The sequence below is a fragment of the Sitophilus oryzae genome, unplaced genomic scaffold (genome assembly GCF_002938485.1).
Source record: "Sitophilus oryzae breed Bouriz unplaced genomic scaffold, Soryzae_2.0 scaffold_734_pilon_pilon, whole genome shotgun sequence".
NCBI classification, from domain to species: Eukaryota; Metazoa; Arthropoda; class Insecta; order Coleoptera; family Curculionidae; genus Sitophilus; species Sitophilus oryzae.
The window spans coordinates 303739-327397 of record NW_022147345.1 but is presented as its reverse complement, the minus strand read 5'-3'; the positions used below and the strand labels follow the sequence as shown (position 1 = coordinate 327397).

General features: G+C 31.9%; 1 protein-coding gene across 2 annotated transcripts in view; it reads right to left on the bottom strand.

The window, feature by feature from the left end:
* Nucleotides 1-75: 75 nt before the first annotated feature.
* Nucleotides 76-23659, bottom strand: part of LOC115888366 (protein N-terminal asparagine amidohydrolase-like) — a 32442-nt gene continuing 8858 nt past the window's right edge. For both annotated transcript variants that reach the window (XM_030908073.1, XM_030908074.1), the window contains exons 6-7: nt 22920-23081; nt 76-475 (exon numbers count right to left, since the gene is read on the bottom strand). In XM_030908073.1, the coding sequence (XP_030763933.1) occupies nt 350-475; nt 22920-23081 (288 nt within the window). In that variant the 3' untranslated portion in view covers nt 76-349. The remainder of the gene's footprint in view (nt 476-22919; nt 23082-23659) is intronic.

Genomic DNA, 23659 nt, shown 5'->3' with positions numbered 1-23659 from the left:
TCGCGTGACACAAAGTTGTCCCGAGCGACGTCCAAATGCTGCTTGGGTAGTAATATGTAGATATAAACAGATATATTTCTGATATATAATTTTAAAAGTTTTATTATAAATGGGCTTTGGTTAATAATTTACACACTAGAAGGTAAATTAAAATGCAATTTTAATTTTAACCTTATGTCAACTGTACTTATGGTTGAAATTAACGGAGAAAGAATAAATTATTAGGACTCTGTGTAGTGTTAATTGCGTACGTGAAACATATTTATCTACTAATTGGACCTATTATATTTATTTATGCTTATAGGACATTCTTGTAATTTTGTAACGGAATTATTGTACAAATTGTTATTTAGTATCTGACGGGCGTCCAAAGTCCAGAATGTTCGTCTCTTCTGTAGTAGTGTGGTCTGTTATCTCTGAAGACTGTTATTGCTGGAAACTGATTGGCTTGGACGTATTTTAGAGCTGCCCTGATCTAAACCATACAAAAATAAGATTATATTAATACAATTTTTATTCTTATTCTGTTTCATCTGAGGTTTTATTTTTGATATACAGATTTGGTTACCGTAGAAGTGTGGTCTGGATTTTAACGTATAAGACAGTAATGGAGACAGCTTAATGAAAAATCATATGTATTAAAAAGAGAAGAAAAATTGGGTTGATATTTTGACAAGGTATTCCTTATCTAAGGGTTGATACATTTCTTCTTCTATGCGGTATTGCCGGATTTTGCTTTTAAATTTCAAACTGCATCTGTAGGCGTTTTCGAGAAATGTTGCTTCTAGGTTTGAATTTTTAATTTTCATAATATATCAATTACTCATTATACTACAGCTGTAATAGGTACTTATTCAACCTCGGGCTATGAACTACAAAAACAAACAATCATAGTTGTCTCCAAAAAATCCTATAGGTATGGGTATTTCGCCACTGCAAGAAAATCTACAAAATAAAATACATAATAATAATAAAATACATGGGGTGCACTTTGTCACCTCCACGCGGTGCATCCCGGGCAACGGACTATTTTCCGGCTAACGACAACACAACCCCTTGAGAAGGCCAACCACCTTCTCAGGGTGAAAAATTGGTTCCAAACTCAATGGAAGAAGCCTCGGACGAACGGCGTAACGGTCAAGGACGCCGTGGGAACATTCAGCTTGGCCAAATCAATGACGACACCGCTAATCCACCTGGACAAACCGCTGAACGTGCTTTGCCGGCTGATCAGCCGACAACCACCAAAGCAGGCCTCCCAAGGCAACGCATCTGTTGGACAACCGAAATGAATAAACACATCATGCATTGCTATTACACCGCAACTAAACTAGAAACCCAAATAATTGGACACCGAACTGAGACTCACAGACTGTTCATTGAGAGATTTCCTGAATATGCTCATGTCTCAGAGCAAAGAGTTATGGACCAAAAGAGAGTTATAATTAAAAACAAGAGACTATCTATCCACATCATAGAAGAAATAAAATCCCAAGTAGCCAATGAATTAAACAATGAACTACAAGTAACACATTCCCAAGAAAATGAAAACACTAGCATAGACAGTGACACATCAAGAACACCGAAACTGCAACCACAAAACCCAAACGAGATTAGGAACACTGAAAGTCATCAAATAGAAGATAAATGCGAAAACAATGCTCCAACGGACATAGAAAGCCAATTAAATACAGAGTTGCATACAAATATTATAAAATGGACCGATACAGATCCAACCAAAAGACCAGCTATATCAAAGCTAATATTTAAACAGCAAACACAGACCATCATTAAGATAACAAACCAGTCCCTCTCAACATACATCCACGAAAACAGTACTCTTCAAGACATTCATACGCTTCTATACTGCGCAGCTGTGACTGTTGTTGAAAATAATAAACAAAGACTGATAACTGAAGTAAGAGAAAAAATAACAAAGAAATCCCCTCCTTGGCTACGAAGAATACAGCAAAAAATAAATTCATATAGAGCAGATATAGGTAGACTAACACAATACTTGAGGGGAAATCGAACGAAGAAAATTATAGGAAAGCTACACAATTTAATAAAAGAAACCAACTGCGATGAGAACAACCTTAAGGAAAACTTAGAAATAATGAAACAGAAGCTGGCAGTATACTCCGCAAGACTTAAAAGATACATGAAGGCAAACAAAAGAAAAACTGATAACAATCTATTCGCAAATAAAGAAAAAAAGTTCTATAGCAACCTAGAAGAAAATAAAAAGAATAACCCTACTAAGCACCAGCTTAGATATCCCACGCAAGAAAAAATTGAAAACTTCTGGAAAAATATTTGGTCTTACCCTGTACAGCATAACGACAAAACAGAATGGATAGAAACGGAAAAAGATACACATAGAAATATAAAAACCGAAGAAGAGATAATAATAACAGAAGAAGAATTCATAACAGCAATAAGAAAAACCCATAATTGGAAGAAACCCGGAGCAGACCACATTCAGAACTTCTGGTATAAGAATATGACAAGTGTGCATAATCAGCTAATTAAAAGCATTAATCGGGTAATCCATAATCCACAAACACTGCCATACTTTCTTACAAGCGGAAAAACATATATAAAACCAAAAAGTGAAGAAACAGAAAATCCGGCTAACTACCGACCAATCACCTGCCTCCCAACTCTTTATAAAATAATAACATCAATCATAACAAATATAATAGACAAACACACATCAATTAACAATATAATAGCAGAAGAACAGAAGGGCTGCAGAAAAAAACGCCAAAGGGTGCAAAGAACAAATAATTATAGATTCAGTAGTACTACAACAAGCCGAAAAACAACAAAGAAATGTATATACATGCTTTATAGACTACCAAAAGGCGTTCGATTCTGTGCCGCACAGCTGGCTCCAGAAAACATTAGAGATTTATAATATATCACCCATAATACGAAATTTTCTATCACATATAATGAAGAGTTGGAGAACCGTCATACATCTAAACCAAGAAGACAAAAGTATTGTAGCACAGGAAATTCCAATAAAGAGAGGAATCTTTCAAGGGGATTCTCTAAGCGCGTTGTGGTTTTGCTTGGCACTCAATCCACTTTCCAACATACTAAAACAAACCAAACATGGATATCAAATTAGAAGCCAAAAAAGAACCTTGCATACCATAAACCATCTGTTCTATATGGATGACATAAAAATATACGCTGGAACCAAACCACAACTAGAGTCACTCATTCATATAATAAGCACATTTAGTGATGACATCCATATGCAATTTGGAAATACCAAATGTAAAACAACGTACATTGAAAGAGGTAGATGGAAGGAAATTGATCCTATTCAAACAACAACAGGTGAATACATAACAAATATGTCAGAGAACGAAACATATAAATATCTAGGATTCAATCAAAGTACGCACATTGAACAAAGAAACACAAAATTAGAGCTCAAAAACTCATTCTCTAAACGCCTAACAAACATATTGAAATCAAAATTAAACTCGCGTAATCTAACAAGAGCAATCAACACATATGTAATCCCTACACTAATTTACTCTTTCGGGATAATAAAATGATCCCAAACAGAACTAGAGGCTATGAATAGACTAATTCGAACATCACTAACTAAATACTGTATGAATCATCCAAACGCCAGCATAGAAAGGATAACATGATTGAATGGAGGAAGAGGAATTGTCAACATCAGAGAGCTATGTGAGAAACAAATAGAAGGTCTTACTAAATACTTCTAGACAAAATCAAACAGTTCGCTACATACCGCAATAATATATGCTGATAATAACTATACACCACTACATCTAAAAAGACTTCCACAAAACCATGACCAACAAAGCAATCTCGAAACAGAACTAATTAACAAATGGAAATCTAAAGCTTTACATGGAAAACATATTGCAGTAATTGAACTACAACATGTAGACAAACAGTTAAGTCACATGTGGCTCAAAAAGGGACAGCTGTACCCCGAAACGGAAGGATTTGCGATAGCAATCCAGGATCATGTCGTAAATACTCTGAACTATAGAAAATATATATTAAAAGACGGAACAGTAACATCAGACGCGTGCCGAAAATGCCACCTTGCACCGGAAATCATCGAGCATATTACAGCAGGATGTAGACTTCTGGCAGCAACAGAATATACAGACAGACACAATAACGTTGCAAAAATAATTTACAAGGGACTGATTAATGTACACAAAATACAAACCATCACGACCCCGTATTACCAATACCATCCACAATCAATAACTGAAAATGCATCCTATAAAGTTTATTACGATCTCCCCATTCACACGGATAAGACAATTAATGCCAACCGACCAGACATAGTATTTATAAACAAAATAAAAAAACAGTATATCTCATTGATGTATCCATACCAAAGACATCTAAATAAAGGGAGACAAAACAACTTACATTTTACCGCGATCACGAACCGTGTTGCACAAAAATCGATGATGACAGATTTCCCTTGCGCCTATAGATTGTAGTATTGTTGTTAAAAATGTTATTATTCTTATTAATGTTTTTTGTATGGAGGCTAGAAGGAGGAGGCGAATCGAACGCAAAAATTATGGGCCCAGTTTTTGAGATCTAAATGAAGTTCAAAAATCGCCGTTAGGGGCGCATGTGATCCGACAGATTGAGAAATACACAGCTTCTTATGGCAAGAATTACTATTTTGTTATAAATTATAGAGTTCAGTTAATATTTGGGCATATTTTTACCAGATTTAGCTTTTAGAAACGTGTTTTTTCTAATTGAACAATGTGCGTGGTTGCAACCTTAAATTTGAGTTTGAAAAGTAAGTTAGAAGTTAGGTTATATCAGATGCCGGTTTTAGATATTCTTTTTCTAAGTTGTTATTATAAAATTGTTTCATTATATGGTTCTTTTTAGTGCATACACGACCGAAGAAAAATATAAGCTGCTAAAATAAATCTTCCCTATAACTGTTGTACAAAAAAGATAGAATTTCCAGCAACAAATATCACCAGTTCAATCTTTGATTTGATGTAAACAGCTGTAAACAGTAATTGTTTTTGATGACAAATGCGAATTAAATAGTTTATGGTGTGATTGTGTTAGTGATTTATTAATAGTTTTTCATAAAAACATTTGAAATTGATATGTTTACAAGCAGTTCAGTGGGATATCATTTTAATAAACATTAAAAACTTTCGTAACAAACTAGTTGTGGTTTTACCGCAATTGACAGAAACTGAATTACGAAAATTATTAAAAGTATTTTATCAGGAATAACTTCAATGGAAAGTGAAGATGAACACTACTGTTGCACCCTTTGATCAGTGTTATCTATCCCAATGTACCTATTCTCTGAGGTACATTAAGCTGAAATGTTTCCTGTGTCCCATGGTACAAAGAATATAAGGTATGATCGATAGCGGCTCCAATTTCGTTCAGTTCGCGCATACCACCTGTGACGTCACTAGGAAAATAATGAATAAATGTGTGAATAAATAAAAAATAAAGAAAGTTGACAGGAGATCTGTATTTTTTGGGGTTATGGTTAAGAATTGTTTATTTCTAAGACTTTTTAGTTCGTTTAATTTAATAATTATTAAAACCATCAGTTCCAAAAATACATTTAAAAATAATAATTATCTATTAACATGGATTTGGACGATAATAGGTAAAATGCTAATTCTTTCTATATTCAGTATAAAATTGTTTATTAGGTTTTTAGTTTGCGATGTTTATGGTAAATAATTTTGTGTTCATTGCCTCTGAATTCACATGAGGACAGAGATGAGATATCTATGAATAACCACAAGAGGAATTGTTACATCATTTAAAAATGGAAAGTTTATTGTTTCCCATCGAACAGTAAAAAAATGCCAATGCAGATGAATGTATTGTAATTGTGATAAGTAATTCCAAGGGTGAAGTTTATTATAATTAGTGGAAGTAATTCAAGGGTGAAGTTTATTATAATTAGTGACCTATTAGCTTCTTTTATATGTAGATGTTTCAGGTTTTGAGAATAAATCGGTTGAATGAAACCCAAATTTAGAGGAAGATGCCCATCAGGATTATATAGCTCAAATTTCCTTTAATGGTGAGCAATTATTCAATGCAAATTAACTTTTTTTTAAGCGACTGAAATATTAAATAGTTTACAATATGGTATATCACTAAAATATATTTTACTTTTAGGTACAATTAAGGCCCGATACATTTCAAAAGTAGAATATTATTTTATAGTAAATATTAACAATTAATTTATATTAATACCGGAGATTAAAAAATCACAGAATAAATAGTTCTTTTTTTTATACTACAAAAATAAACTATAGAATACAACAGTATTTAAAAAAATAAATAAAAAGTTATGTCCCGGCCATAGATTTAGGAAGAACAGATATCACATTATGCATTTTAACCCGATCAAACATTCGGAGGTTGACTACGTGCTGTAAAAACCAACTGAGATAGAAGGCGACATTGCCACATCTCAAATTTGCGCCTATCTTAGTTTGATTTGCAGAAAAGGTGACTTAAAACCTTCACCGGATATCAACCAAATCTCAATTTCTTAATAAAATTAATAATTTATTTTAAAGCATGCGTAATAATAATATGTTATTAACCAGAGGATATATGCGTTATTAAAGGACGTGTGTTTACTGTTTAATGTGCTGAAGCATCTGAACTATCGGCAACGTCGCTGCTGGTCTTCAGAATGAAAATGGCCAATCCTGTCCCACCACCCCTCGCGACGGCTCTCTTGGTCGTCTCAGCGTACTACGTTTGCAGCTTACGGTGTTTGAAGTCGGAATCAGTCGAAGTGAACTTTCAGTAGTTTTGATTTGTTTAACATACTTTTGAATCTGCGAATTTTTTAATATGGTAGGACAGTGTCAAATGTGTGGAAAAATAAGCTCAAATGTAATTGTCTTTTCACAGGTAGGTATTGTTTCGTAATCGTACATAGGCGTCCCCAAAGACCTCTCACAATTAAAATAATTTCTAATTATATTTCTAATTATATTTGAATTTTGATCTATTAAAAAACAAAGAACGTAGTAGCCATTAATTGAATTATAATTCAGTATAATTCTACCTAACTTATTTGTAGATCATAACAAATTTGAATATAAACGTTGCATATATTTGAAACTTTATTATATGCCAGAAAGTGACATTTTTTTAAATTGCGTCATATTTTGGTCATTATATACGATATTCTAAAGTTTGCTCAACAAATAAAAACAAGGTGTACCATCCTTTTTTATTTATTGGCATTATATCTTATATCTGCGCCTTCGGTCTTGTTTAGACAAGTTTTTTACCACCGTACAATACAAATACCTTTTCTAGAGTTATTTGTACGGGTGTTTACCTTTTTAGAATGGGACGAACTGTAAATAATTCTTAGGCTACTAGTTTTATACATACTATATGAAGTAACAGGCCTCAAAAAAGCTTTTTACCTATTACGTTTTTGGTTTGTGATTTTATTTCAATCTTCACATAAGATCGGGGTCATTATGTAACGCACATTTTCAAAATATTTTGTCAACATACAGAATTGATTCAAACCGCAATACATATACTTAATACAGTTCATGTGAAGATTGGGACGTTTAACTAAAATTTGATTGTCTCTGATTAAGCTACATAGTAATGGATTTGTAAATAGAAGCATGTATTCATTATACGACAGAAATCCCATACTGTAGCACACAGATTTAATACTTTGTGATAAATGCCCTCTATTGAGAGACTAAAAGGTAATTGCCTCATGTCGAGCCATGTATACGAGAAGAAGACCAGTCAAATCTTGTCTTATATTTTCAAAAAAACACAATTTTCTCATTAAAATAAATATTGAGTTTGTTATAGGAAGTTATTAATAATACAAAGATTAAACAACTTATTACGTACTTCACAGGAAGCTATCGGTGCAACTAACTGATGGTTTACTAATTACTAATTTTGAAAAGTTCTTTTTAAAGATAAAAAAAGTGAAACTAAACCTAAACTACATTTGAGATTAAACAGGAAGTTCTAAATAATGTTGCCTATTCTAAACAAGAAAAAATTGTTATAAGTTTTATAACACCTCTAATTAAATTTGGACGAAAAGAATATTTCTGTTTGCTGTAGGTAATTTTCTCAAAGATTAAACAGGAGTTCTAGTTCTCTTCTTCCCAGGAAAAGCGTAATAAAGCAGGCTTTTAAGTCAAATAAGTCAAAGGACAAGTTATTCCAAAAAGGACTGTCTTCCAAAAAAGGTTGAGTGGCAACCTAGGTATTTCTGGAATGGAAATGTAATGGCAAATCTACAACTTTAGTTTGAAAATATGTTCCGGCCACCTATGATTACAAAATGTCTAAAATGTGCTTTACCATTGCCTCCATATTACAAAAAAAATTGAAAGAAAGTCACCATCCACAAACCTAATATAGAACTGTTTTGACCTGGAATCACCCCTGTAAATATTCAAAAGTAACTGAAAGTTTATATAGAAGTAACTGAAAGTTTAAATTGAATATCGACGTTGGAGCGATTTTATTCTACCTACTAACGTTTCAACATAAGTATATGTGGGATATTAATTATATTATTATATTAGACCTTATAACAAAACTCATCTAACGAAAAAGTGTTAATGTAGTATATTAATATGGAGTAAACATTTTACTAATTACTTTACTTTTACTTTACTAATTAAATTCGTTCCAAAAAACGATACGCCACTGGCCATTAGAACAATCCAAATGCGCCCTAGTTGCCGGCTCGGTTGCCGAGATGAGTGAACTTCTCTGTCTCTTCTGTCTTTGTTTGACACATTGGAATGTTTGATACACTACCAACGAGTATTTATGAATGAGATGTTCCGGTCTATCTTTATAATGTCTTTGGTCCCGGCCGAGATTCAAACTCCGGTCTCTCGCTTCCTAGCCCGACTCCTTACGCACTGCTCCACAGTAACTTCCTTAGCGATAATTCAATGACGGTATATAAACAAAAAAACAGGTTTATAACAATATCTTGACGATTTGAACTGGCGCGCGGAGCGTGCTGACCAATAGCGCCTGTTATCACCTGTGACGTAGCGACCAACCTGCGCAATATCATACCTTGTATTCTTTGTACCATGCCTGTGTCCAATAGCGTTTTTTCTTAAGTTTTAATGTCATTAGCAAAGTTTTGCAAATTGTCACTGTTTCGTAGACAATTAAATTCAAGATGTACCTATTATATTTAACGTCACCTAATAATTGTAAAGGTAAATTTTTGTAAATAAAATATTAATGAATAAATAATGAACTCAATTTATTTTAAAAGAGTTGTAAATATGTATATACACTGACTTATTTCATCATAATATATTTATTTATTTAGCAATATTAATACTTGTAAAAGTTGTAATCTTTTGTTTTTATTAACTGACTAATTCCACTAAATTTAATAAATAAAATATACAGTATATAAATTTAATATACAATTTAGCACCTATACCAAAAAAATATAACAGGAACATGTTATATCAAGAACACAAAGAATTATAATTTAAAAAAATGCATTCTAAATAAATACCTGGCTACAATATACCTACATATTAATTTAAAGAAGCTTATTCATAAAAACTATTCTAAATGGTTTATATACACAATCAAAGTCCTTCAACCACTCTACATTTTTTCAATTTAAATGAAGCATCTCAGGTAAGTCAATTGACCTGTTAAATACTATATTGCTTTAGCGTAAATTCACTTCAATAGCACTGTTCAAATGGTGATTAATACATATCAACAGGTAATTTTAGCCACCAGCTAGTAGGTAAATTATTTTTATTTTATAGTCTCCTAGGTTATGTTACGCAGATGTTGATTTTTAGGCTATGTCTTCTCTATTAATTTGAATTTAAAATTAATCTGTACACTGATAGTATATAATTTGAATGTTTTCCTTAACATCTATCCATATTTTTAAATAAATAGTTATACCACTTACATTAGGACCTTGAAAAGAAAGACTTGGGTTTCTTTCACCCCTTCTTTATTGCCTTTTTTTTCCACTGAAAGTCCCACTTATACAGCCAGGTACGAAGCAAGATCTATTATAGAGGTTTTGGCATGGTACAAAGTACAAGGTATGATATTGCGCAGGTTGGTTGATTACGTCTGGAGTGATAACAGGCGCTATTGGTCAACGCCTCGCGCAGTTCCGTCATCAAGATATTATAAACCTGTTTTTTGTTTTATATACCGTCGTGAATTATCCTTCAAGCAAGTTGCTGTGGAGCAGTGCATAAGGGAGTCGGGCTGGAAGCGAGAGACCGGAGTTCGAATCTCGGCCGGGAAATAACTTTTATTTATTTTTTAAATACTGTTGTATTCTATAGTTTTATTTTTGTAGTATAAAAAAGAACTATTTATTCTGTAATTTTTAATCTCGGTATTAATATAAATTGATTGTTGGTACAATACCTCATTTAATATAAATAATATTCTACTGCAATATATCGGGCCCCTAATTATTTTCAAAAGTAAAATATATTTTTAGTGATATACCATATTGTAAACTATTTAATATTTCAGTCACTTAAAAGTTAATTTGCATTGAATAATTGCCTACCATTAAAAAATTGAGCTATAATCCTTGATGCGCATCTTCCTCTAGAATTTTGGGTTTGTTCAGCCGATTTATTCTCAAAATCCTGAAACATCTACATATAAAGCACAGGTCACTGCTAATTATAATAAACTTCACCCTTGGAATTACTTCCACTAATTATAATAAACTTCACCCTTGGAATTACTTCTATCTAGTTACAATACATTCATCTGCATTGGCATTTTCTACTGTTCGATGGGAAACAATAAATTTCCAACTTATTTTAATGATGTAACAATTCTCTGGTTTACTTTTCCATAGATATCCTCATCTCTGTCTCATGTGAATTCAGAGGCAATGAACATGAAAATTATTTACCATAAACATCGCAGACTAAAAATCTAATAAACAATTTAGCCTTACCGAATACAGAAATTATTTTTATTTTATAACAAGGTCCTAGGTTATGTTACGCAGATGTTGATTTTTAGGCTATATTCTCTATTAATTTGTAATATTAAAATTAATCTGTACACTGAAAAGTATATAATTTAAATGTTTTCTTAACCATCTATCCATATTTTTTAAATAAATAGTTATACCACTTACATTAGGACCTTTGAAAAGACTTGGGTTTCTTTCACCCCCTTCTTTATTTGCCTTTTTTCCACTGAAAGTCCCACTTATACAGCCAGGTACGAAGCAAGATCTATTATATAGGGTTTTGGCATGGTACAAAGAATACAAGGTATGATATTGCGCAGGTTGGTTGTTACGTCACAGGTGATAACAGGCGCTATTGGTCAGCACGCCTCGCGCGCCAGTTCAAATCGTCAAGATATTGTTATAAACCTGTTTTTTTGTTTATATACCGTCATTGAATTATCGCTAAGCAAGTTACTGTGGAGCAGTGCGTATGGAGTCGGGCTGGAAACGAGAGACCGGAGTTCGAATCTCGGCCGGGACATAACTTTTATTTATTTTTAAATACTGTTGTATTCTATAGTTTATTTTGTAGTATAAAAAAAGAACTATTTATTCTGTTATTTTTTTAATCTCCGTTATTAATATAAATTGATTGTTAGTACAATACCTCATTTAATATAAAATAATATTCTACTTTTTGAAATGTATCGAGACCCTAATTGTACCTAAAAGTAATATATTTTTAGTGATATACCATATTGTAAACTATTTAATATTTCAGTCACTTAAAAAAGTTAATTTGCATTGAATAATTGCCTACCATTAAAGGAAATTTGAGCTATATAATCCTTGATGGGCATATTCTGGGTATGCAAATACTTCCTTTAAATTTTAGGTGTCGTTCAACCGATTTATTCTCAAAACCAGAAACATCTACATATAAAAAGAAGCACAGGTCACTAATTATAATAAACTTCACCCTTGGTATTACTTCCACTAATTATAATAAACTTCACCCTTAGAATTACTTCTATCACAATTACAATATGTTCATCTGCATTGGCATTTTCTACTTTTCGATGGGAAACAATAAACTTCCCAACATTTTTTAAATGATGTAACAATTCCTCTTGTGGTTACTTTTCCATAGATATCCTCAACTCTGTCCTCATGTGAATTCAGAGGCAATGAAAATGAAAATTATTTACCATAAACATCGCAAACTAAAAACCTAATAAACAATTTTAGACCGAATATAGAAATAAATTTAGTATTCTTACCTATCGTCCAAATCCATGTTAATAGATAATTATTATTTTTAAATATATTTTTGGAACTGCTGGTTTTAGTATTAAATTAAACGAACTAAAAGCCTTAAAAATAAACAATTCTTAACCATAACCCCAAAAAATGCAGATCTCCTGTCAACTTTCTTTATTTTTTATTTATTCATTATTTTCCTAGTGACGTCACAGGTGGTATGCGCGAACTGAACGAAATTGGAGCCGCTATCGATCATACCTTGTATTCTTTGTACCATGGGGTTTTGGTAAAGGTGTGGATCCGGTGGCTGACCTTGAAGCCCATATTTGCTGCTTTTGATCATCGATACTACGCAAGCGCACATCGTCGATGTTGCCAAATTGCAGTTTATTTTCGAATTATTTGCAGTTAAAATTTTTTTTTGGCGTGTTAATCAATAATAATACAAATTCTATAATTTCAGATTTATCTTGATATCCAAAATTAAGGTAAGAAGGATAATGAAGATTGTGAAACGAAAGTATTATAATATATAAAATTGTATTAATAATAACATTGATTTATATGTTTACATTAGAATTAAAATTTATCATTTACGGATTTTTTCTTAATGGTTTTAAACTTATTAGAATTATTTTATTTCTTTCAAGTTATATAATTTCTAGTTATTTACAGGCAACAATATTTTTGATTATATGCATGTATTGATGTTTTGAAGTACTACCATGACGGGTCTTATTATAGAACAATAAACGTCAATCGGAGATAGAGGTAACATTTTACCTATTAATAATAATGTTACTAATATAATATACTTTGATTATAATTAATGTTTGTATCATAATTTCTTAAAAATATCAAGCATAGATATCAAGTTAGTGGATTTTATCGAAGAGTGTGTTGATAAGACTAAAATAAGCTTTACGTTTTATCTTTTTCTCTTTAGAAGGGAGATGGTTTGTATCGTAAAATACATTACAGTATTTAATATCGTGTACTTTGTTATTCTTTTCTTAATTTACTGTAATTTCTTGTTTCCTATAATGCCAAATCTTGACAATATGGTGAAGGTTGAGTTTTGATCTTATTAGTTTTATAAGAATAATAATAATAATAGAAATACAAGACTAAATTAAGACTTAGTTTGTGATTTATATTAAGATCTTTCTTATAATATTTGTTATATCTTCATCTTAATACTATATTATGCTTGGTCTGGAAAATAAATGTTAAAATATCTTAATTTTGCATATCCTATTCATCCTTCCATTAGGAAAAATATGGTTTATAAATCATATATGCTAAGAAAATCACATAAATTAGGTGTAAGAATAGAGAAATCTTAATGTAGCAGAAAATTAATGCAATATATGTATAAGCAGAATTAAACAAGGTAACTGTTAATGTTGCTGAAGCTGATTCTACAATTTTAATTACGGAGGCTAAAAAGGCCTTTAAGGCCTCCGTAGTTTTGATGGAATGTTAAAAAATCTATTATGAACATGACATGGAGCTACAGCATTTAAAAATTAAAAAAAAGAAAAATGTGGACACATCCCTTTTAATATCTCGAATTTTTAATAAAGCACTTTTTAAACGTAGCATAATAATCTAGATAGGAATCTAGAGTTTTATTTCTATATAATTTTATTGACTGAAAATACATAATAAGCGTTCACTTGTTGTGCGATATATTAAAATAATATACCGCGTACTATGATTGAAAAAAAATAGCGTCAGCAATGACTATGAAATGAAGATCGCTGTCATTTTATGAAAATGTCCTCAATCGTCATTTCCCAGACAACTGGACGCCGTTTTTTTGATCATACGGTATATATTGACAAAAAAACACTGAAAAGCACATATTTGTTTTCTACTGAAAATAATTCCAAAATAACTCACAATCTGGCAACATCGAAGATGTGCGCATGCGTAGTGTCTGTGACTATATGCAGCAAAAACTCGTTTCAAGGTCAGCCACCGGATCCACACCATTACCAGGGTTTTTTTTAATCACACTCATTGTTACATTGCTAATAGTTCAATAAAATAACTATAAATTTTAAAGAAAACTAGTTAAAACACAGTTAAATCGTATTCTAACAATGCAAATGATCAATCTAACTAGAGATGAGCGATATTTCACGAACTGTGATTTTTTCACTGATATTTAAAAATCACATATCACGATCGTTACTTTTTTTGAGAAGAAAGCGTGAATCAGAGGCGTGAATTGATAAGTGATTTTCACACTATGCAAACGAGTAAAAAGTCGACAGACTTGTTTATCCGTTAAGTATTTAATATAACATAAACAAAATGGAAATACCGATACCGATTACCATTGCCGGCCGCCTCGCTTTTGTTTAATATCGCTTTTTTTAAAACTATAAACGGTGATGGTACATTTTAGGTACGTCGTCAATCTTGAAGTTGTTGATGTAAATTTGATATTAATATATTCTACAATTAATGTTTTAACGTTTTAAGTACGGATCGTACGAATACTCGACTAAATCTTTGAGATTTGAGATCACTGCAATAAAATTATTTATTTTTTGAGGTTAGAAAAACAATTATTCTTATAAACAAAACAAACCCGCGACCTTGTAACCAGGCATGTATCCGATAATAAATGCAACTTGAATGAATACTGGATAAATGCATCCAACCCGAACTTGTTTGTGTCAAATCTGAAAAAAGTATATATAAATAAACACGTGAGTATTACCAAAGAATATCTTAATACCCTAGAAGTCTCGTCTCGCATCAAAATCTGACCTGTCGATGGGGCCTCGCTTTGGCGAGCGAGGCCCCAACTTCGTGGGGCCTCGCTATTTTGCTCGGAATTGAACGAATAGACGCGCGGCGTTGCCTTGTTTTGTGTGTACTTTCTTGAATAGTTTTAAATTATAGTTTTAAATTTCATCTATTGCTATAATCAGTCTTTCCGCTCTCCGCTCTCCGCTCTCCGCCCTCCGCTCTCCGCACTCCGCAGTTTTCATTATATAATTCCCGTGTTACAGTTTTGGTTACCGTACTCCTCCGGAACGGCTTAACCGATTTTGATGAAATTTTATATGTATATTCAGTAGGTCTGAGAATAGGTAGTTATATATTTTTTATACCCTTAAGTGATAAGGGTAGTCCACCCCCATTTTTTTATTTTGTGAAAAAAAATATTTTTTTTATTTGGCATTAAAAAATACAAACAACACTAAATTTTCACCGTTCTACCTTCATCCCCTATTTTTTAATAGGGGTTGTTTTTTTAAATTTTTTGTTACCATCTCCGAAACGGCTTAACCGATTTTGATAAAATTTTATATGTATATTCAGTACGTCTAAGAATAGGTTGTTATCTATTTTTATATCCTTAACTGATAAGGGTAGCCGAGAGGGTAGCCCACCCTCATTTTTTTTAGTTTTTGAAAAAAAAATGTTTTTATTTTTTTATTTGGCATTAAGAAATACAAACAACCCTAAATTTTCACGGTTCTGCTATCATCCCCTATTTTTAATAGGGGTTGTTTTTGTTTTTTGCCATCTCCGAAACGGCTTGGCCGATTTTGATGAAATTTTATATATATTGAGTAGGTCTGAAAATAGGTTGTTATATATTTTTATACCCTTAAGTGATAAGGGTAGCCCACCCCATTTTTTTATTTTTGGAAAAAAAAATATTTTAATTTTTTTATTTGGCATTAAAAAATACAAGCAACCCTAAATTTTCACCGTTCTACTATCATCCCCTATTTTTTAATAGGGGATGTTTTTTTTAATATTTTGTTATCATCTCCGAAACGGCTTCATCGATTTTGATGAAATTTTATATGTATATTCAGTAGGTCTGAGAATACGTTTTTATCTATTTTTATACCCTTAAGTGATAAGGGTAGCCCACCCCCATTTTTTTATTTTTTGAAAAAAAAATATTTAAATTTTTATTTGGCCTTAAAAATACAAACAACCCCAAATTTTCACCGTTCTACCTTCATCCCTATTTTTAATAGGGATGTTTTTTTAAATTTTTGTTATCATCTCGAAACGGCTTCATCGATTTTGATGAAATTTTATATGTATATTCAGTAGGTCTGAGAATACGTTGTTATCTATTCTTATACCCTTAAGTGATAAGAGAAGGTAGCCGAGAGGGTAGCCCACCCTCATTTTTTATTTTGGAAAAAAAATATTTTTTTATTTGGCCTTAAAAATACAAAGCAACCTAAATTTTCACCGTTCTACTATCATCCCCTATTTTTTAATAGGGGATGTTTTTTTTAATTTTTTGTTATCATCTCCGAAACGGCTTCATCGATTTTGATGAAATTTTATATGTATATTCAGTAGGTCTGAGAATACGTTTTTATCTATTTTTATACCCTTAAGTGATAAGGGTAGCCCACCCCCATTCTTTTATTTTTTGAAAAAAAAATATTTAAATTTTTTTTATTTGGCCTTAAAAAATACAAACAACCCCAAATTTTCACCGTTCTACCTTCATCCCCTATTTTTTAATAGGGGTTGTTTTTTTAAATTTTTTGTTACCATCTCCGAAACGGCTTAACCGATTTTGATAAAATTTTATATGTATATTCAGTACGTCTAAGAATAGGTTGTTATCTATTTTTATATCCTTAACTGATAAGGGTAGCCGAGAGGGTAGCCCACCCTCATTTTTTTAGTTTTAAAAAGAAAAAAATGTTTTTTATTTTTTATTTGGCATTAAGAAATACAAACAACCCTAAATTTTCACCGTTCTGCTATCATCCCTATTTTTAATAGGGGTTGTTTTTTGTTTTTGCCATCTCCAGAAACGGCTTGGCCGATTTTGATGAAATTTTATATGTATATTGAGTAGGTCTGAAAATAGGTTGTTATATATTTTTATACCCTTAAGTGATAAGGTAACCCACCCCATTTTTTTATTTTTGAAAAACAAATATTTTAATTTTTTTATTTGGCATTAAAAAATACAAGCAACCTAAATTTTCACCGTTCTACCATCATCCCCTATTTTTTAATAGGGGATGTTTTTTTTAAATTTTTTGTTATCATCTCCGAAACGGCTTCATCGATTTTGATGAAATTTTATATGTATATTCAGTAGGTCTGAGAATACGTTGTTATCTATTCTTATACCCTTAAGTGATAAGGGTAGCCGAGAGGGTAGCCCACCCTCATTTTTTTATTTTTGGAAAAAAAAATATTTTTTTATTTGGCCTTAAAAAATACAAACAACCCTAAATTTTCACCTTTCTACCATCATCCCCTATTTTTTAATAGGGGTTGTTTTTTTAAGTTTTTTGTTACCATCTCCAAAACGGCTTAACCGATTTTGATAAAATTTTATATGTATATTCAGTACGTCTAAGAATAGGTTGTTACCTATTCTTATACCCTTAAGTGATAAGGGTAGCCGAGAGGGTAGCCCACCCTCATTTTTTTATTTTTGAAAAAAAAATATTTTTTTTATTTGGCCTTAAAAAATACAAACAACTTTAAATTTTCACCGTTCTACCATCATCCCCTATTTTCTAATAGGGGTTGTTTTTTGTTACCATCTCCGAAACGGCTTGGCCGATTTTGATGAAATTTTATTATGTATATTGAGGTCTGAAAATAGTTTGTTATCTATTTTTTATACCCTTAAGTGATAAGGGTAGCCCATTCCCATTTTTTTATATTTTGAAAAAAAATATTTTTTTATTTTGCAGTAAAAAATACAAAGAATCCAAAATTTTCACCGTTCTACCATCATCCCCTATTTTTTAATAGGGGTTGTTTTTTTAAATTTTTTGTTACCATCCCTGAAACGGCTAGACCGATTTTGATAAAATTTTATATGTATATTCAGTAGGTCTGGTTTGGTTTGGTTTGGTCACAACCTATTCCCAGGTTATCTATTTTTTATACTCCTAAGTGATAAGAGTGGTCCACCCCAACTTTTTTATTTTTTAGACAATTTTTTTTTATTTTAATTGTTTTATAGGGAGTGCCTATTTTTAGGGGTGCATGTCCAAAATTTTCTTCTGGGTACTCACTTTCATCCTTATGGGACCTCTGTGCAAAATTGCATACTCCTAGTCCTAGAACGGATTTTACATAAAATTATACAAATTTTTACCCTTAGTTTTATCCCTTAAGGAATGAATTCCAAAAAATCGCTCTAATTATTCAATTACACTACATAATAAACCTCTGTGCAAATTTTCATATTCCTTGAACAGAATTTATTGTTCCAGAACGTTCAACCCCTCATTTCACACCCTTAGAGGGCGGATTTCTAAAGTAGCTTCTTAGTGCTAAATTACGTTACATGGAACGTCTGCAAAATTCATACTTCTAAAACCGATTTTAACAAATTTTTGTACAAATTTTTCATCCCTTATTTTTTAGGGGATGCATGCCTAAAATTCGCTTCTAGGTACTCACTTTCATCATTTCAGGGACCTCTGAACAGCATTTCATACTCTAGTCCTAGAACGGATTTTACATAAAAATTATACAAAATTTTCACCCCTAGTTTTTACCCCCTTAAGGAATGAATTCCAAAAATCACTCTAATTATTCAATTACGCTACATAAGGAACCTCTGTGCAAATTTTCATATTCCTTCAAGAGAATTGTTTCAGAACGTTCACCCCTCATTTCACACCCTTAGAGGGCGGATTTCCAAATTGCTGCTTAGTGCTAAATTACGTTACATAAGGAACGTCTGCAAAATTCATAGTTCTAAAACCGATTTTAACAAACTTTTGTACAAATTTTCATCCCTTATTTTTTAGGGGATGCATGCCTAAAATTCGCTTCTAGGTACTCACTTTCATCATTTAAGGGACCTCTGAACAGAATTTCATACTCCTAGTCCTAGAACGGATTTTACATAAAACATTATACAAATTTTCACCCCTAGTTTTACCCCCTTAAGGAATGAATTCCAAAAATCACTCTAATTATTCAATTACGCTATAAATGGAACCTATGTGCAAATTTTCATATTCCTTCAACAGAATTGTTTCAGAACGTTCACCCCTCATTTCGCACCCTTAGAGGGCGAATTTCCAAAAAGTGCTACTTAGTGCTAAATTACGTTACATAAGGAACGTCTGTGCAGAATTTCATACTTCTAAAACCGATTGTAACAAACTTTTGTACAAATTTTCATCCCTTATTTCTAGGGGATGAATGTCAAAAATTAGCTTCTGGGTACTCACTTTCGTCACTTAAGGAAACTCTGTACAACATTTCATACTCCTAGAACTAACATTTTTTGTACAAAATTTCACCCCCCAGTTTCACTACCCTTGGGCTATACATTTCCAAAAATCGCTTATCAATGTTCAAATGCGCCACATCTGTGCAAAAGTTCATACTCCTAGTAGGTACATATTTTTTTGTATAATTACACCTTTATCTAATTACACCCCCTATGGGTCCAATTTTAAATAATTACTTAGTAGTGCTCATCTTAGAGAACGATTTAAAATTCTCTGTATTTACTCAGTTTCCTAATACTAGCACAGATAACGCATAATCATACTAGTTAATTTTTATTGGAATAGAAGTAATTTTTTATTAGAAGGTACAAAAAAATTAAAAATCTAAAATTTTATTTTCGTAGCTTCGTTTTTATAGCCTTAGGATGCCTCATGTACTAACAGATACACGAAATATATAATCAATACATATTTCTTTAAATATCGAGAAATAAAATATGTTTGGCAACACCGTACGAAATATCGCCGCGCGTAGTCCTCAAAATTTAAAATATTAGCATTTTCAGTCTTCGATTATGTTCAAAAGCGCCACCGTGTGACAAATCACTAAAGCTTCCACACGAGAGTTCTTAAAACTATAATATTCTTTGGTATTACGCCTTAACTGGGAACGGGGCAACGGGGACGGAGCGACAAGACTTGTTATTGTTATTGAAACTGTGATCACATCACGTTTAAAAATCACTGATATTAAAAAATCACAGTAACAAATATCAGTGTGATTAAAAAATCACGATATCGCTCATCTCTAAATCTAACCCGCTTACAGTGCCTCTGGTGTCAAACCGAGAAACTTGCTTTAAAGTAGGGACAGAAATTTCAAATATGCCTTCCCATCTCTTTTCTCATAAAAGTGTCAAACCACGTCAAACCATGTATGATTCTAAAAAATTCAGTTTTATGAATGGAGTGTTCTGTCTACCTATATTTAGATGTCTTTGATCCATACCCAATAATAACAACATAGAGCAAAAGTATAGAGAAAAAATCGATAAGTAAACACCACTGGCTGAAGAGATTGAAAGAATCTGGAAACAAGAAAAAGTTGTTATACCACTTATCATGTCCGCAACGGGAATAACACCAAAAACATTTATACCGCTACTGAAAACGCCCAATATACCGGAATACACTCACACTGAAATACAAAAAGCAGTCATACTTAATACATGTGCCATAGTAAGGAGATTTCTCAGTGGAAACCATGCACCTAACATATGACAATAGCCAACTATAGATTAAGAATCTTCCAACTTGGCTTAGCCCGTTGGAAAGATGATCCCCGACAAAGTCGAGAAAATGATACAGATAAAATACATAATAATAATAACAATTATTGAAATTAAAGCCAAAGCTTACCAACGAGTGCTTAAAAGCAGCCATATTGGGAACAGTGAGAATTTTCTGAAAAGTGCTTAATATTTAGAAGACCCTGAACTAGAGCAGTTCTGGTCAAGAAACCAAACCTACCGAGTTAATCGTGAACAAAAAAAAATAATAATAACATAACATAAATAAACATAACATACGTAAAAATTAAAAATAATTATACAGAAAGTTTGGAGCTTTTTTATTTTACCTTATTAAGTAATTGTTATCTGGTAGTAATTGTTAATTTTGAAGTTTAACTTGATATAATGTCATTTTAACAGAACGTCAACGGTTTTTGTAGATGTATCTATTTTAAAAAACAAAGTGTTCTCGAATAGTCGAATTTTTTTCTTTATTCTTTGTATACAAGAATACAGTTTTTTTCTTTATTCTTTGTATTTTTTTTGCTTCCGACGACGGAAAGAGATAAACTTTCCGAAACGTTAAGCATTTTTTTGTTCCTTACGCAAATTTGTATATCTGTAAACCTAACTTCTGACAAGTAGTTTCCGTTTGGGATTAACGCAGAAGTGTTTACAAAAAATAACTATTTTATTTTGTAGATTTAAAAACGAGATAAAATTTCGAAAAAAAATCGTCTGCCAAAAATTTTGACCCTAATCAAATGGTGATATTGAAAAATTATTTGGAAAAGCGAAAAGGGTAGTTTTTGCAAGGGTAGGGATTATTTCGTGAATAACTTTTTTGAGGTTATTTTTTTTGCAACGTGGGTTCATTTTTTGAAAACTACATACTTTTTCCTACAAAAAAGGTACTCTTGTTGTACATCGCCCAGAGCGATGGTTTTCGAGAAAATTGAAGGCAAAGAGTTTGCTCTGATGGGTTGACTGGTTAATCAACATAAACTTTTGTTTATTTATAAGTTATGGCGGTTCAAAAGTAACCAAGTAGTTATTAAATAATTAATTGGAAAATCAAAATTTCATGATTTTTAAAACATCTTATTTCTTTAAAAACGAAATAAACCAATTACCAAAATTCCTTATTAAAATAATGCATTCCTTAATTCATTCATAGTAAATGTTTAAAGTGACCACCATTCATTTCAATGCAGACATCTGCTCCAAGATCTGCGTACCTTGTGGAATATCCTTGGTGTTTTCCAAATTTGATTGGAACAGTCAATAATACGTTGCCGTAGTTGCTCTTCAGTATTAATCGGCACTGAGTAAACCAAAGCTTTCAAGTGGCCCCAGAAGTAGAAATCTAGTAGATTATTTCGTTTTTTAAAACAATCAGATGTTTTAAAAATCATGAAATTTTGATTTTTCAATTAATTATTTGATAACTACTTGATTACTTTTGAACCGCCATAACTTTCATTAGCTTATGTTGATTAACAATCCATTAGTTGATTAGCAACCCATCAGAGCAAACTCTTTGCCTTCAATTTTCTCGAAAACCATCGCTCTGGGCGATGTGCAATAAGAGTACCTTTTTTGTAGGAAAAAGTATGTAGTTTTCAAAAAATGAACCCACGTTGCAAAAAAATAACCTCAAAAAAGTTATTCACGAAACAACCCCCTACCCTTGCAAAAACTACCCTTTCCGCTTTTCCAAATAATTTTTCAGTATCACCATTTAATTTAGGGTCAAAGTTTATGGCAGAGGATTTTTTTTCGAAATTTTATCTCGTTTTTTAAGCCTGCAATTTTAAAACAACCGTTTTTTAAATTCACCCTTTCAGTGGCCCTAACTCCCTTAATATGCATTTTCCGCCCTATACTTATAGGAACTTTTTTTACTATTTTTAGGAGTACTATCACCCCTTGATTTTTTTTACACCATTTCAATGACACCCTGTATACTAGCTTGTAGATAGTAAATACATAGGTAATTTACAGATATCATAGTTAATCATATGTAAATGTAATTTTTCGCAAATATAATACAGCTAAGTGAATTTTGAAACTATGTAACTGTTTTTTTAAACGAAGTTTTACCTGCATAACGAAATGTGGAGGTTGCACTTCTGGTGTTGTCGATAGTTGTTGCAAAATGAATTCATCGCTTTGTTCTAGCCATAAGTCGACTCCTCGTAAAGGTTCATAATTGAACGGGCCTATTCTAAGCAACCCCAAATTGCAGTCGTAGATATCCAGGACCTAAAGATGTAAAAATTAGTCCCGAAAATTAAGAAAAATTGACCATATTCAATATTTTTTTAATTTTTCTGGAAACTTTTTGTATGTAAACAGTTTCAAAATGATTTCCATGACGTCTTTCCATCTTTAAGATACGAATATACCGAGTGCGTCACAAAAGTGGTTCGAAACGAGATTTGGTATGTTAGTATATAACATAAATTAGGATTGATTGACGCATTCAGTTGTTTTTGGTCACTTCCTGTTTCACAGGAAATGACTACAACTTTTGTCGGTAAAAAAACTCGGTATTTTTTACTTTATTCGATAGAAAATGGCACTCTCAATAGAATGACATATCATATGTCAACTTTTGCCATTTTCGAATATGGGTTCGTTGAAATTGTAACATGCGGTTCATAACGACAATTTGACTCGAAATACTAAAAGTTTGTGGTACCAAATTATTGGTAAAAACATGCTTTTTACAAATGTGCTAATGAGCCACCGTTGTTCCATTTAAAAAAATTGAGATATGGATATGATTAAAAAAACGATTGGGGCATCTTTGAACCGGCCAGGACAAGACATGAAAAACA